Raw genomic sequence first — 13,800 nt, forward strand, 5'->3', positions numbered from 1 at the left:
ACACTGTTACACATTGTTCTTGCTGGCACTGGCTACTTTTACAGTCAGTTTATCCACAGGAGTTTTTTTTTTTTTTTTTTTTTTTTCAGTTTTCACTGCTGCATAAAGCAACCACAAAAGTACACATCAAACCAAAAAAAATCTACCAAATTTTTAAGCATCATGCAAAATAACAACACAATGCATCACTTTCTCTCTTGGCTTTGAAGTGACATGCATGGTGAATGGTAGCTTGAAATATATACCACAAGAATATATACACAATCATCCACTCAACCGAAAACACATCTCCAGGCCATTTACAAGATTTGAAATTAATTTAGCAAAATTAAGAGCAGAGGACTTTGTGTGCAGACATCAAAAGTCAACTAGAATATTTGGCCTGTCTCCTGATTGTGTTTAATTCTTGCAACTTGAAAGCCCACACTGAAATTAATAATAATGGAGTCCAATGTCCTGTCTGTTCTATCAGTGACTGCCTTCATTTCCTTTCCAATGAGCTAACCACTACCTCATAGTTCGAGCTCACTGAGGAAAAAGCTTTTATATGCAGTGATTCAAATTTATATGCAGTCATTTTCTTTTTATGCAGTGACTACCATTGCTCCAATAGTACCATTGTACCGTTTTCAACCCCTACACCTCTCAACACTTGTGATCATTAGTCTTCAATGTCCTTTATTTATCCTCATAGCATTTCAGATTTGAGTTGTGTTTTTTTTTTTTTTTTTTCATTATAGTTTAATCCGGCATCCATTTTATGTTTTGTGGGCAGGGCAACACTGATGTGAGTCCTCCAGAAATGAATTAGGTCTATTTTTCGCAGGATTTGATGGTCTGTTCAAGGTATGAACTTCCTACTAAAGGTCCAATAAAAACAGAACTACCAGACGGAGAATTCAACTCTTCCGGACGCTTGCATTTTAAGTCTCCATCATTTCATTAGGAAAATGTGAAAGGAGTACTTATTACCCTTTCATGAATAAATTCCATGAATGGGTCTTGTTACTTGTTTTGAAAACTGTCTGCTGAATAAGACGATGTGTATACCGAACCGTGATGTGTTTGAAAGGATTCACTCACCAGGTTCTCCGTTGTGTCCTCTTCTTCCTCGCTTTCCTGGTGGGCCTAGAATGAAAAAAAGAAAAGAAAAAAAAAGATTTCCTTAGAATGTTTTTCTTGTTTGATCACAATAAAATCCTCAGATATTCATAGTTTCTGCTGTAGACTTTGTCAAATGTTAAATAAAAACTACTCAAAGTGTGTTCAGACTGAGGTTTGTTCAAAAAATGTCTTTGGCTTAGTGCTTTTTTTGGGTCATCCAAGGTTCATTAAGAATTTAAAAGTCAGAATCTAAAATGAAAGATGACTCTGTCTTATTTTACATGGACTGTCTTAATTTGTCTTAATTACATGGACTGTAAAGTATAATGTGCTGGAAATGCAGCAGAGAAAAGTATTTAGAAGTCCTAAGTATTATTGATGGAATTCCTGCAGAAGATAAGAGGTTTAACTTAAACTCCTGCACCACACGAGTAAGTTAAAGAAAACAATAAAACAAATAGACAGTGTCTGTTAAATCAATTAAACCATTAAATAAGTTTCAGGTACCTAGCCTGAGCCAAGGACAAGAATGCTGAGTCTACATATTTATATATTCATTAATTTGCCAACCGTTAATATTGCATCTGGTAGTTGTCTCTTTAGTTATGATGCCTTTCCTTGTCATGGCCAGCAGCTGTGAAAGCAAAGTTTTCTGCCTGAGTGAGCCATAAATACAACAGTAAATGGTTACTTGCTATTTCACATCACTTACAGTACTTCTTTATTGGGCATAAAGATCCTGAACCTTTTTATTTGTCACTCATAAGTGACATGCTCAAATGGTACTTTGTGCAAAAGTAGTGTGGCGAGACACTTTTTTCGTGCATGTTTCCTGTAAGTCACTGGATTGGTCAATGAAAATTCTATGCAGTTCAAGTGACAATGGCTCTATGAATTTTGCTCCAATTTTCATTAATTAAGGTTTGCATTACAGGGGTGATTTTTAAAAATGATAAACATTGTGTACAACTGCTCAATGGCCAGTTGTCTGGAGTTCCAAAGGCCATGAGTACTGAATTCTGAAGTTAATGATGTTCAGGCCTTCTCCTGAACCCCTGGATAAACTTTCTGAACTGTAACCAAGGCCTTTTATCTCATCTCTTATAGTAAAATTATACACTTTACAGAGAGTGACATCTCAATAAGCGTGTGGCAGAGGCAGATAACAAATTACACGAACCTCATTATTAATCTCAACAGTGATCATTATACACAAAAACATACCAAATCTGTACAGAACAAAGTTAATTGAACCACGACTGAGTTTTTAAGAAAACATTGGATCCTGCAACCATTCAAAAACTACTCTGCGAGTCTGACGATTCCATGCACATCATATTTTAAAGTTATCTTTATAAACTAAACAAAGCTCAATTGGCATAATATATGAATATGAAGATGAATATAAGAAATTAATTGTATATGGACCGGTCTTCATACAGCCTGAGCATGGACTCAGTAAACATGGTTAAGAAAGCATTGGAACAGAAATCTGTCATGGAAGAACTTTACCAAATTGAGAACTTTATATACTTAATGTAGTGATGAGCCATAAGGCCTTGAAGAATGATGGAAATTCATTCATGCCTATATCCATTACCACCATGTCAGACATGAGCAGTCTTCATTTATGTTTCACAGCAGAACATTACATGGCTTTAATCTGACTATAACTCATGCCTTAATGTTATGTATTATTATTATAAACTATGTGGTATCATAATTACTAAACACTAAACTAAGTTGGCTTTTTTGATGACCACTGTAAATTGGTTTTATGTGCTATTCTGTGTTGTTGCAGTTGTTTTGGAAACAGCTAAACAAATGTATGTCATCTTTGACTGAAATAGTATTATAATTGCAAGAGATCTTGGGCCATTTGAAACTCAACATAAGCCACTAAAGAAAGATTTAATGAAGATCTAAATGTATAGTGAAAATTCCACTGCAAGTAAAAATCATTCATCATGAATTTCTCAACTTAACTGTAGTATTTTATGACAGACATTGCATGAGATATCGGTCTCTTGAGGGTATCCATGTAACTGATCCTGAGTGTAAATACAATTCAGAACCTCTGAGGTCAAAATACAAGTTCCAATCCCAATTTTTATGCACTGTTACTAATCTCTTTACTTTAGATAACCCATACAAAACAGTCTACAACGGTCTACTCCTTTATACAGAATCATTCACTAATGTCAAATTCTCCCATGGGCTACTGTATGTTGGTGTATTGCTCTTATCTACAAGTGGCCAGGGTATGTTTACTCATTTATTCCTATCCAACATATCTGACTCAGTTGAATAAGCAATAATGGCAGGATTTAAAAATTAACTAATATTATAGATCTAATAATGACATATCTAAAAATTCAATATCTAATAATTACCTCTTAAATAATCATGCTTGATTCATTTAATCATGCAAGTATTGTATCAAGGGTCTAATTTCATTCTTAACATTGAAATTGTTTAGTGTTTTTTTATTTGTTTTTTTTTTCTGGCCAATCTAGCTCATCTACTGTTTATACTTTCTGGAGGCAATCTGATGGCCTTTGCCATGCAATTAACCACCAACATAATTAAGAATGGCTGCAAAATAAACATAATTTAAGGCCAGTATTTGTCACAGACTGCAAGCTTGAATGTTGTCCTAACCATTAGCTGGAGTTGATTTAAAATTATGCATTTAACGTGCAGCCAAACACCACATTTTCTATGACAGCCCATGACATAAGATTATGAGTGTAGGTCAACAAAAAAGGGAGGATCTGGTCGTTTATTTGTTATTGATGGAGATGGATAAAATTTACATTCCTTCTTAGTAAGCCTGTTTTACTGCAGATGCAATACAGGATGGTTGTGCTTTTATGCCTTACATATGCAACATAAACACACTGGCTATTGCCTCCTGGCTATTGTCATCTACTTGCATCTCGGACAAACTCACACTAGACCTGCGTACATTTCAACTGAAAATATATAACATGGAAATATCAAGAGGGCTCCAATTGACATTGAAATTCTCTTCCGATTCTAAACATTTTGTCAGAAAGAACAGGAAACGTACTTCATGACTTTATGACCACAGTGATTTAGTGCAATTCTCTTAATTATATCCTGTTAAGTCCATATGAACAATAATACATTATTCCGCCATATGAAAAAAATGTCTTTAGTGAATCTGTAGCTGTGTGTGTGTGTGTTGTAGGTGTGTCTGATCATGATTCTCTAATCATGATTAAATGTAACCAGTGAACCCAAACACACACACACACACACACACGCACGCGCACGCGCACACGCACGCGCACGCGCACACGCACACGCACACGCACACACACATACACACGTACGTATGACATCAGTTCAGTTCCTGCTAAGTCTGGATGTGAAATATCAGGAGACGTTCACTTGCTGAATAGACTCTTTGTTCTACAGTTAATAAATGTATTGTTCAGGCTAAATTAACTCACAGTTTATTCTTGTTTTCAAGCCAACTATGATCGGCGGGCTGCAGATTTATGTGCCCATGTATGTGTGTTGGAGTTATGCCAAAAGGCAGTTCTTTATTTTAATGCCGTTACAGAGCATGCACCATTTTTTTAATGCCACTCTTTTGCATGCACCAGCTCAGAGACTGGTTAGTGTCACTGTTACCGACAGGTGAGAGAGCATGCCACACCTTCCACCTAGCGAGCACGGCCAATTTTGTTCTCTTAGACTCCCAGCTGTGGATGGCATTGGCATTGTTGGGATTTGAACTCACAATCACCGGATGATAGGGTGAATACTTTTTTGTTGCATCATTCTGAAGCCAAGCTTAATAATGGAAACAGCAAAAAAAAAAAAATTACACATCATTACTATTGCTGATTTATTGACTGTGCTTATCAGTGAGACTCATTACTTTGCTTAATTCATTTATTTTAAGCATCATTTAATTTCATTAAAATTATTTCATGTGTGCAATCCACCCCGTGTCTAGACCTAAATATAGTCATTACTATCCAAAGTAGCATTAATTATTTATTGCACTGTAACTGATTCCAAACAGACTGACATTTCTGAATGAATGTGTTCATACACTGTCAGAGTCTGTTATCTACTGCTACTTAGTTCCTCTGTACATTGATAAATGGTAAGTGTGGAAGCACTTCTCAGTGCAGTAGCAGTTTAACTCAGTGGGATTCTGCTTCCTTGTTGTTTTTGGTTAACCAGCGAATATGTTTTTCTGATATCCTTCCAGCAAAGCATTCATCATTTCACCCTAATTAACAATGTGTAAAAGATTAAATTAGGTATTAAACATTGATTTCCCCTTTGGAAATGAAGATATGGCTAAAATAGCTCAGTCCTAAACTCATTCCAGCTACATATGAAAGTGTTCTCAATTTATTTATTTATTTATTTTTTCATCCAATACTGACATCTTTCATTGCAAATGCATTCATGGAATGTTTTCTGCTCATTTTTTATGCCAAGAAAATTTTGCACTAACCTATTAGTTAAATTTATCTGATGGCCACCTTCAATCGCTCATCAGCTACCAGAATTAGTTTTTCACATTGAAGCAAGGATTCTTACATATGGACGCTGTAACTATGAGATGAGCTTTCATCACCTTTGGAGCTCACTGTATTTCACTTCTGGCTGAGTCAGAAGCTTGGATATTTGAAACCTGCCCGATGTGTCCTGTGCAATGTAATTATCTTCCCCACAGAGTCCACTGTGGGCCAGCTGAAGGCAGAGAATACAGTAATCATAGCCAGTGAAGGTAATAAACAAATCAATAGCCAATCAACAAATCAAACTGTTTTCTCACAGCTGAAGTTATATTAGCTGGGGATTTCACTGGATCTATCAAATACTCTGCTTTATGTAGATTTACTTATGCAGTGCCATTAAGCCATATCACCAAATACACAGCAAGCACACCAACTGCCATGGTTCATATGTCTGGTTAATGTTATTAAACACAGTTTATGTGCCTGAAGTTGCAATTAGTCATATTTAAAGAAACTCAGGGGCTTCATACTATTTTAAGAACAATACTCCCCTGGAGACCCAGTTGCTAACCTGACATCTGAAAGGAAAAGATGGACAATTAACACAACAGATGGCCAAAGTGGCATTATATCAGTATCCATCATGAAGCTTTTGGTGGCTGCTGTCTTTGCTTTGTGAAACAACAGCTGGTGAGTATTCCACTGTGAATACTGTTTGTAACCTGAGTAATATGTGTTTGGGTGTGTGGTGATCTCTACATATTTGTCTCTGTATCTTTAATCAGCTGTGAGGTACTTCTCAAGGGAAGTAAAAAGATGTCCCAACAGAAACAGTTGCCTGAATACATCTGGGCATTGAATGAAAGTGTCAGTGAGAATATCCAGTGGGACAGATTGGAGATATCAAGTAAAGCTTATGCAAGTGTGAGTTTATTTCTATCTCTAAAGGTGGCATTAGCTCCAGGTTGATGGATGAGGGTGGTAACACTACATGTAAGCCATGGCTTTGATATCTGACTTCATGTGCTTTCTTTACCAGCATAAAGGTGCGTGAGGATATTTGGCATGTGTTTAGTGCTTGTAGGACACAAAACCGTTCTCTATATGATGAACAAATTTGATCAACTATGCTTAAAATAATACACAAATATTTTGTTGACATAAATATATTATGAAGAGCAATAACGTCTATAAACAGTATGAAATACATGTACAATTTAATTAAAATTTTAAATGAGAGTATGATTGTGCTAACAACATTTACTCCAAATTTGTAAGATTATCTTTATTATTTGTTAAAAAAATGTATTTTAATTATTTATTCACAATAATTATAAATCTACTGGTATGCATATTTCATATTATAGCCATTTTTTATCATCTTTGGCTCTTTTCCTTGTGGACACTTTAAAAGTCTGTATAGCTTCCTACAATTATTTAAAACCTATTAAGCCTGAACAATTAGTATTAGACATGTAACAAAAACAAACATGCATCAAAATTTTCTATATCTGGAAGCATAGAAGAACTGTCCATTATAAAATGCAGCATACAGCAAACAGCTTAGGGAAAAATGAAGAAAACTGCATATAAATGAAAAATTAAACTAAATATATTCAGAACTCCAAAATGTTGTGTCCTGGAAATCCCCATCTGCCTACAGAAAACATATTCTCTTCATGCATTAAACGTAAGTAAATCAAATCAATGGCACTTTAAACACTCTATCAGCCAAAGCCATGACTGATGCTCCTATAAGAAATAATTTATCCTGATGCGCTAGTTCTGCTTGCAGCTTTCACCACTTGTGACGGACTTTCTACTGTTGTGGATGATCCCACATGGATACAAAACAAATTCACAACAAATTCACATTTATGCCCAAGGCTCAATCTTTGATAATCTCACTGGGATACTGTTGACTTGTACCTAAGAATTGCTGTTGTAATTATAAAGACTGTCCAGAGTTTATCCCAAAGGTGCTGTATGCTGTATGCACAATATACTGAACATCCTTGCAATACACTTAGTACTATTGGAATTTATAGTATGCAATTGTTGCTATACAATTAAAATCGAATTGAATGGCATTGAATTAATGGCACAGTCTGTACAACTAGTCAATGCTTAATTTCACTGTCAATAATCAGCTAGCACATGAGTGCCACATTATCTGGCACATGAGCATAATCTCTTTTTTCCAGCTTCCAGTCAGTACTGGGACAGTGGGCCCACACTAGTTAATTAGCACAAACAGATTACCAGTTCTGCCAATATAATATTCACGCAGTTCATGTATTCAGACCATATACACAGAGGAAACCCAATGACCCCAATGATGTTTATCTTAATTTGTTTGATAAAATGAAGCTTAATGAGCTGTTGGTTGTTATTCTTTGATACAACATTTTATTTGAGTTAATTCAAAGATGTTAAGTGCATATTTGCAATGGTTTAAAGGAGTTATTTTATAAGCTTCACAGTCCAAGAAAAGTCTATTCCACCAGTCTGGAGCACTGAATTTTTCTGAATCCTGAAAGTGTATGAGGATATATTAAATGGAAATAAATGTAAAGCAAACTTTAACATCATAAGTCTCATACCTTATCTTGGCTAACAGAAGTCTTGGTTGTTCAATTTACTCTTTTCTTAGAATGCTTTGAACAGCAGAAGAAAGAAACTTTGGCCAAAACAGGAATTAGCAACAAAAGCCCTTGCTTTTCTAAAATTATGTTTTTTTTTGCCTATGAGGTCTTCAGTACTAGAAGACCAGCAGCTACTTTTGCAAGCCCTAAATGAGGGATATTTGTGAACAAAAATAAAATAAAATAAAACCACACACACACACATAATAATTACAGTTTGCAGCATCCTTCACTAAGGTAATGACTGATGATCAGTAATCATTAAAGGTCCTTAATGTACATTTAATAGCATAATGAGATTTTACAAGGTCAGTGTAGGTACTAAAACAACTTTATGATGTGCCTGTAGAGGATGGTGAAAACACCCAAATGAGCACAATCCATGCTAATGTTGCATGACCATTTTCTCCCTTCTGGCACAGTTCTCTTCTGGCACAATTCAAAATGTGTAGTGCTCGTTTCATTATGACGGTCTATAAAAATATATTTTTTAAACATAGTCAAGACACTTACACAACTATAATTAGAATTGCTGGCAAATTATACCTAACATATCTCAGATAGTATTATATAGTCATATCTGGATGAAGAGCTACTGGATGAAGAGCTATGAGGTATGTTATCTTGCACCTTACATTTCAAAAGTGCTTATCAAAGTCATTCAATAAGTAGATTTTAGACAAGCTGTCAAACTCAGATAGAATATCATTCTGTAAGTTGAATACTATTTAGTTTTGTGTAGTTATGTGTTTTTCTTCTTTTATTTAAACACCCCTGAATATGAACTGCTAAGATTTTATATCACTCATAATGTCATTGCAGACATTTTATTTTTATTAATATGCTAGTTTATACTATCATTACTGCACTCTGACCTCAATTTCATCCAAACTATTTCACTTTGTTGTAAATGTTTAGAAGAAAACAGAAAGACAGCCTCTATTGTTGCATATCCTAGCTTGTTAGGAAGCTGGGGTCAGAGCACAGGGTCAGCCACAGAGACTAGTGCCGTGGAGGCAGCTAAACCAGGAAATGCAGGGAAACATACTGCTAATACATTGTAAGAACAGTAAAAATTACAGCATTAACAGTGGGTTTGACATTGAAAATGTTCATATTCAACTGAATTGCCAAAACAACGTTTATTCAAAGTGTATGTTGTTACCTCTTGGGAAGGCCAAACAAATACTAATTTGCCAGTTGGTTATTTTTCCTAATTAGTCATACATTTTGAAATTTGTATGTCTGTAAAAAAAATATTTTTAATTGACATAAATATTTATATGAAACACTAAAATCAAGAGAAGTGTGTGTGTCTGCTCCACTTAACTATTTCCACAAACCACAATAGAAAAATCAATAACTATTTGTGTTCTTAAGTCAAAGGTTAAAACTCTGTTAAATTCTCTATGTCTTGATGCAGGTATGTTATGTATTCCCTGGCAGCTGGATGCAGAATAATAAACAATTAATCTGTGTTCCAAAGGGAATGTTTTGAATTTTCAGATTTAAATCTTGCAAGAAGATTTATGAAAGAGAAGGGAAACATGATCGTTTTTGTAACCACATTGTGAAATGAAGAGAAACAATATCAATAGCGCTTGTCAGATAGCGCACAGTTCATGTCACATGAACTGAAAAAACACAGCCTCTTGTTTTTACTGGTAAGTCATTCAAGCCAGATAAGAGATCAAAACATAGTGAGAAACTTTTCACTTATTATGGATCACTTGGTTCCAGGTAATAACATTTTCAGGGAAAAAACAAAGGATGCTGCTTTTAGGAATGTATTCTTGCCAAAATATCAAATATAAAGTGTCATTTGTACAGCAGTGAATCAGCCTGACAAAATAATAATAATAATAATAATAATAATAATAATAATAATTGCACTTTGTAAGCAAAGCTTTGACTCACAAGAAAGCTGTGGATCAATTTGTTTCACATGAAGCACAGTTTGAAGAAAGCATTAACTCTTAAGGGAGATTCAAAGACAGCTCTAATAGGGGAAAACAAGTGGAGAGTTGTATTGTTTCTGTGCAAGTGCTACTTATTGTTACTGCTGCAGTTTATTAACTCATCAAGTAGCTCCATAATGATTTTGTTCCCACTGCACATGTTTATTACTTATTAGAATATGCACACCATAACTAGTTGCTCTATTGTATTTGTGGTTTGCAGATAAAAGCCTATGCAACATGCAACCATGCATTTAAGGATGAATGTTGGAAGTCTGTTGGAGTCACTTATGAGGACAAAGTTATTGGATCAAGTTATTTGGTTCCTTGTCAACAACTCCAAAACTTTTGGAGCTGTGGGTTTTCTGTTACTCCCAAACAGCTCATGGTTCTGCAAATCGAAACCTCCCTCTTGTTCTCACAGCACTTGTTATGTACTTAGAAGTGCAAGTGCCCAAGATTGTCCTGGCAACTACTTATTATTTCTTTCTTTCCTAATTTATTTCATGATATATGTGCCACAACCATAATCCACTTTGCACTAGGCTGGCATAACGTCTTCTCAAATACCACTTATAAAACTTCACCCACAGTTTAAAATGAAAAAAAGATGTACATTTGGTAGGTAGAGTTGACTTTTTACAGAGCCATAAATTTTATACTCTGTCCAAAGGGCAAATCACATTACTGAAATGTTTCACATTAAAAAAACCAAACAAACAACAGATGTGATCAACAATGCTGTAATTTATCTTATTACAGCCATTTAGCATTCTGACGCTCATAAAGCTAGTCACCTCTAAATAGTCCCAAAATGCAGTGTAATGTTTTACAAAGAAGGGTGCTCTGAGTTACAAAGATGTTGACATGGTGGTTTCTAAAAACAAATATAATATTCAATTAATCCAACTATGTTTGCCCGAGTCACTGCCATGGTCTACAGTGGAGGTTTAATAAACTCTTTAAAATTTCTTCCAAGTCTCTTTTTAAATCTAATCAGTGGAAGAACATTTAGAAACAGGCACAAGTAGGACGCTGCCCTTTAGAAATTTCATAAAACAATGTCAATCCATAACAGCTTTTGGAATTCAGATCCAAAGTACATGGTGTTTATAAGGGCAAATACCTCTTCATTAAAATGTCAGAAATAAACCACAATGTACGTCATTCAAACCAACCATCTCCTTCTTAAACATTCACCCACAAGATCAATGGCAGTACCAACAAACTGAAATAATGTTCATCTGCTTTAGAATTAAGTGCTACTGCATTCAAATGTAATGAGAGAATTGTGACCATGTATAATCAACTTTATACCACAACACTATGGAATTCTTAAACTGAATTGGTCAGAAGGTGATTAATTTTAAATAACAGCAGCACTGACAGTAATCTGCAAGGTTTAAAGCACTCTACACATAATCTAAGTCTAATAATTAACCAATAAAAACATGTTCTTCAACAAAATAAAAAGGTATCATTGATATGGTGAAACATGGAGTCAGTTATTTAACATTTATGGAAGGAATCTCTGGTTTTTATGCCTTGTAACAGTTCAAGGTAAAGCTGTTTCTTAGGTTTTCCGCCACAGAAAGTCTTCAGGTCAGAGCAGCTTTCTAGTCTCTTGTTAACATGGCAAGCTGTATTTGTTTTTGTCTTATTAACTTTTAGAGAGAGATATAAATATCAGCTGCTGAGGGGATGACTGGTCATGTCACGTCAAGCCATAAATGGTGTTACTTTCCACATGAGGGACTACTGAGCAGCCCAAAATCATGGCTGTCAAACCACAGAGGAGCCTACAAATATGGCCGCCAAGGACTACAACATCCAACTCTCTCACAGCACATTCTCTTTCATTCTGATTGCACCCATCTGGATTCAATTACACAATCACAGCCACAGTACATAAGGACTCTCAGTTGTTTTAGGGGGTTTCTCCCTTCAGTCGCCTCTTCAGGAGGTGAAATGCATGCTTAATTGGTTTAAGGTCTGGTGATTGACTTGGCCATTTTAAAACCTCCCACGTTTTAACCACTGATAAAGACCTTTGTGTTTTGGGTCATTGTGTTGTTGCATGATGAAGTTCCTCTCAATTAATTTGGATGCATTTCTCTGTATATTGGCAGACAAAATGTTCCTGTAAACTTCTGAATTCATTCTGCTGCTACCATCATGAGTTCCATCATCAATAAATTAGTGAGATTATTAAGCCTGTTCCAGAAATAGCCATGCAAGCCCAAGCCATGACATTACCTCCACCATGTTTCACAGATGAGCTTGTATGTTTTGGGTCATGAGCAGATCCTTTCTTTCTCCACACTTTGGCCTTTCCATCACTTTGGTAAAGGTTAACCTTGGTTCCAGAGCTTGTGTGGCTCATCTCTGTCTCTCTGTCTGCAAATTCCAATCTGGCTTTCCAATTCTTACTGCTAGTGAGTAATTTACATCTTGTGGTATGGCTTGTATATTGCTGCTCTTGAAGTGTTCTTGTACTCTGCTATGTTCTATGTTGTTTAACACATCTACATTTAAATATCAGGATATAAAAGCTGAAATTCTAAACTCTCTTCTCATATTCATCTTTTGATCACAAACCCAAATGTCTTGAGTCTAAAGCAAAAACAAATGAATTGGCTTTGCCTTTCAAATAGTTTTCATGGGACTATAATAGTTTCTTTCAGGTTTCAGGTCTGCCTTAAAATGTGGTATAACAGAACAAATCCATACATCTAGCCAGGCTGACACAACATAAGACCAGTGTTAAAAGAGCTAAAGGGCAAACAAGGGAGACATAAAGAAGAGACTAAAGACTGAAACCAATAAGTAGCGGTGCAAGCCTAGTCTATAGGGATTGATATAATGGCTCATACTGAGTCCCCATAAAGTTTGTAGGAAATACAGAGGGGAGTAAGACAATGGCTCTCAGGAGAAGAGTGGGAGTTAAGGAACAGGAGTGGGGCCTCCTTCATCTCTGCCTCCCTTGGCTCGCAGCATGCTCTTGTTGAAGCTTGTGCCAGAATGCTGCCGGTGAAGTCCTTTTGAAGCTCGACTCACCATTTTCTTTTACAACCTGCCACAATAATCCACTAACAGTGCTTTACACATAACCTTGGATTACTCAGCAAACATTATGGAAGCCAAAGTTTACCTCAGTGCCCCCTCCTACAATACAGTAAAACCTCTCACACATATATCATCATATTAAGCTGTTAAATGCAATGGTTGTTGGAAAATATGGAGAGTGGGAAAAGAAAAAATATATGCACTCAAATGATTTTCTGGAAGTTCATTAAAAATTTAATTTATAATGTATCTAACTGTGAGTAAATAAAGACAAACAACTGTTGCAATCAATTTCAATTTGGGTTATTTTTCTTAAGAAATTTTACGTGTTCCCAGGATAAGCTCCGAATTCACCATGGCCCTGACCAGGATAGAGCCGTTACTGAAGATGAATGATGAATGAATGTACTTTTTCTCCTAATCATTACTGACTCTAAACTGGAAAATGGGTATTACTGTTTCTTTTTCACATTAGCTAAACCCCAGAAATTAAGTTAACTGAACCACACCTGTGAC

The 13,800-nt window shown here is 35.6% G+C and overlaps 1 protein-coding gene across 1 annotated transcript in view; it reads right to left on the reverse strand.

The window, feature by feature from the left end:
- The window catches only part of LOC108268352 (collagen alpha-1(XXV) chain), a 170,357-nt gene that overhangs the window by 86,665 nt on the left and 69,892 nt on the right, over window positions 1-13,800 (reverse strand). Inside the window, exon 3 of the mRNA XM_053681617.1 lies at window positions 1,084-1,128. Within this exon, the coding sequence (XP_053537592.1) occupies window positions 1,084-1,128 (45 nt within the window). The remainder of the gene's footprint in view (window positions 1-1,083; window positions 1,129-13,800) is intronic.

This window comes from Ictalurus punctatus, chromosome 7 (genome assembly GCF_001660625.3).
Source record: "Ictalurus punctatus breed USDA103 chromosome 7, Coco_2.0, whole genome shotgun sequence".
Lineage (NCBI taxonomy): Eukaryota > Metazoa > Chordata > Actinopteri > Siluriformes > Ictaluridae > Ictalurus > Ictalurus punctatus.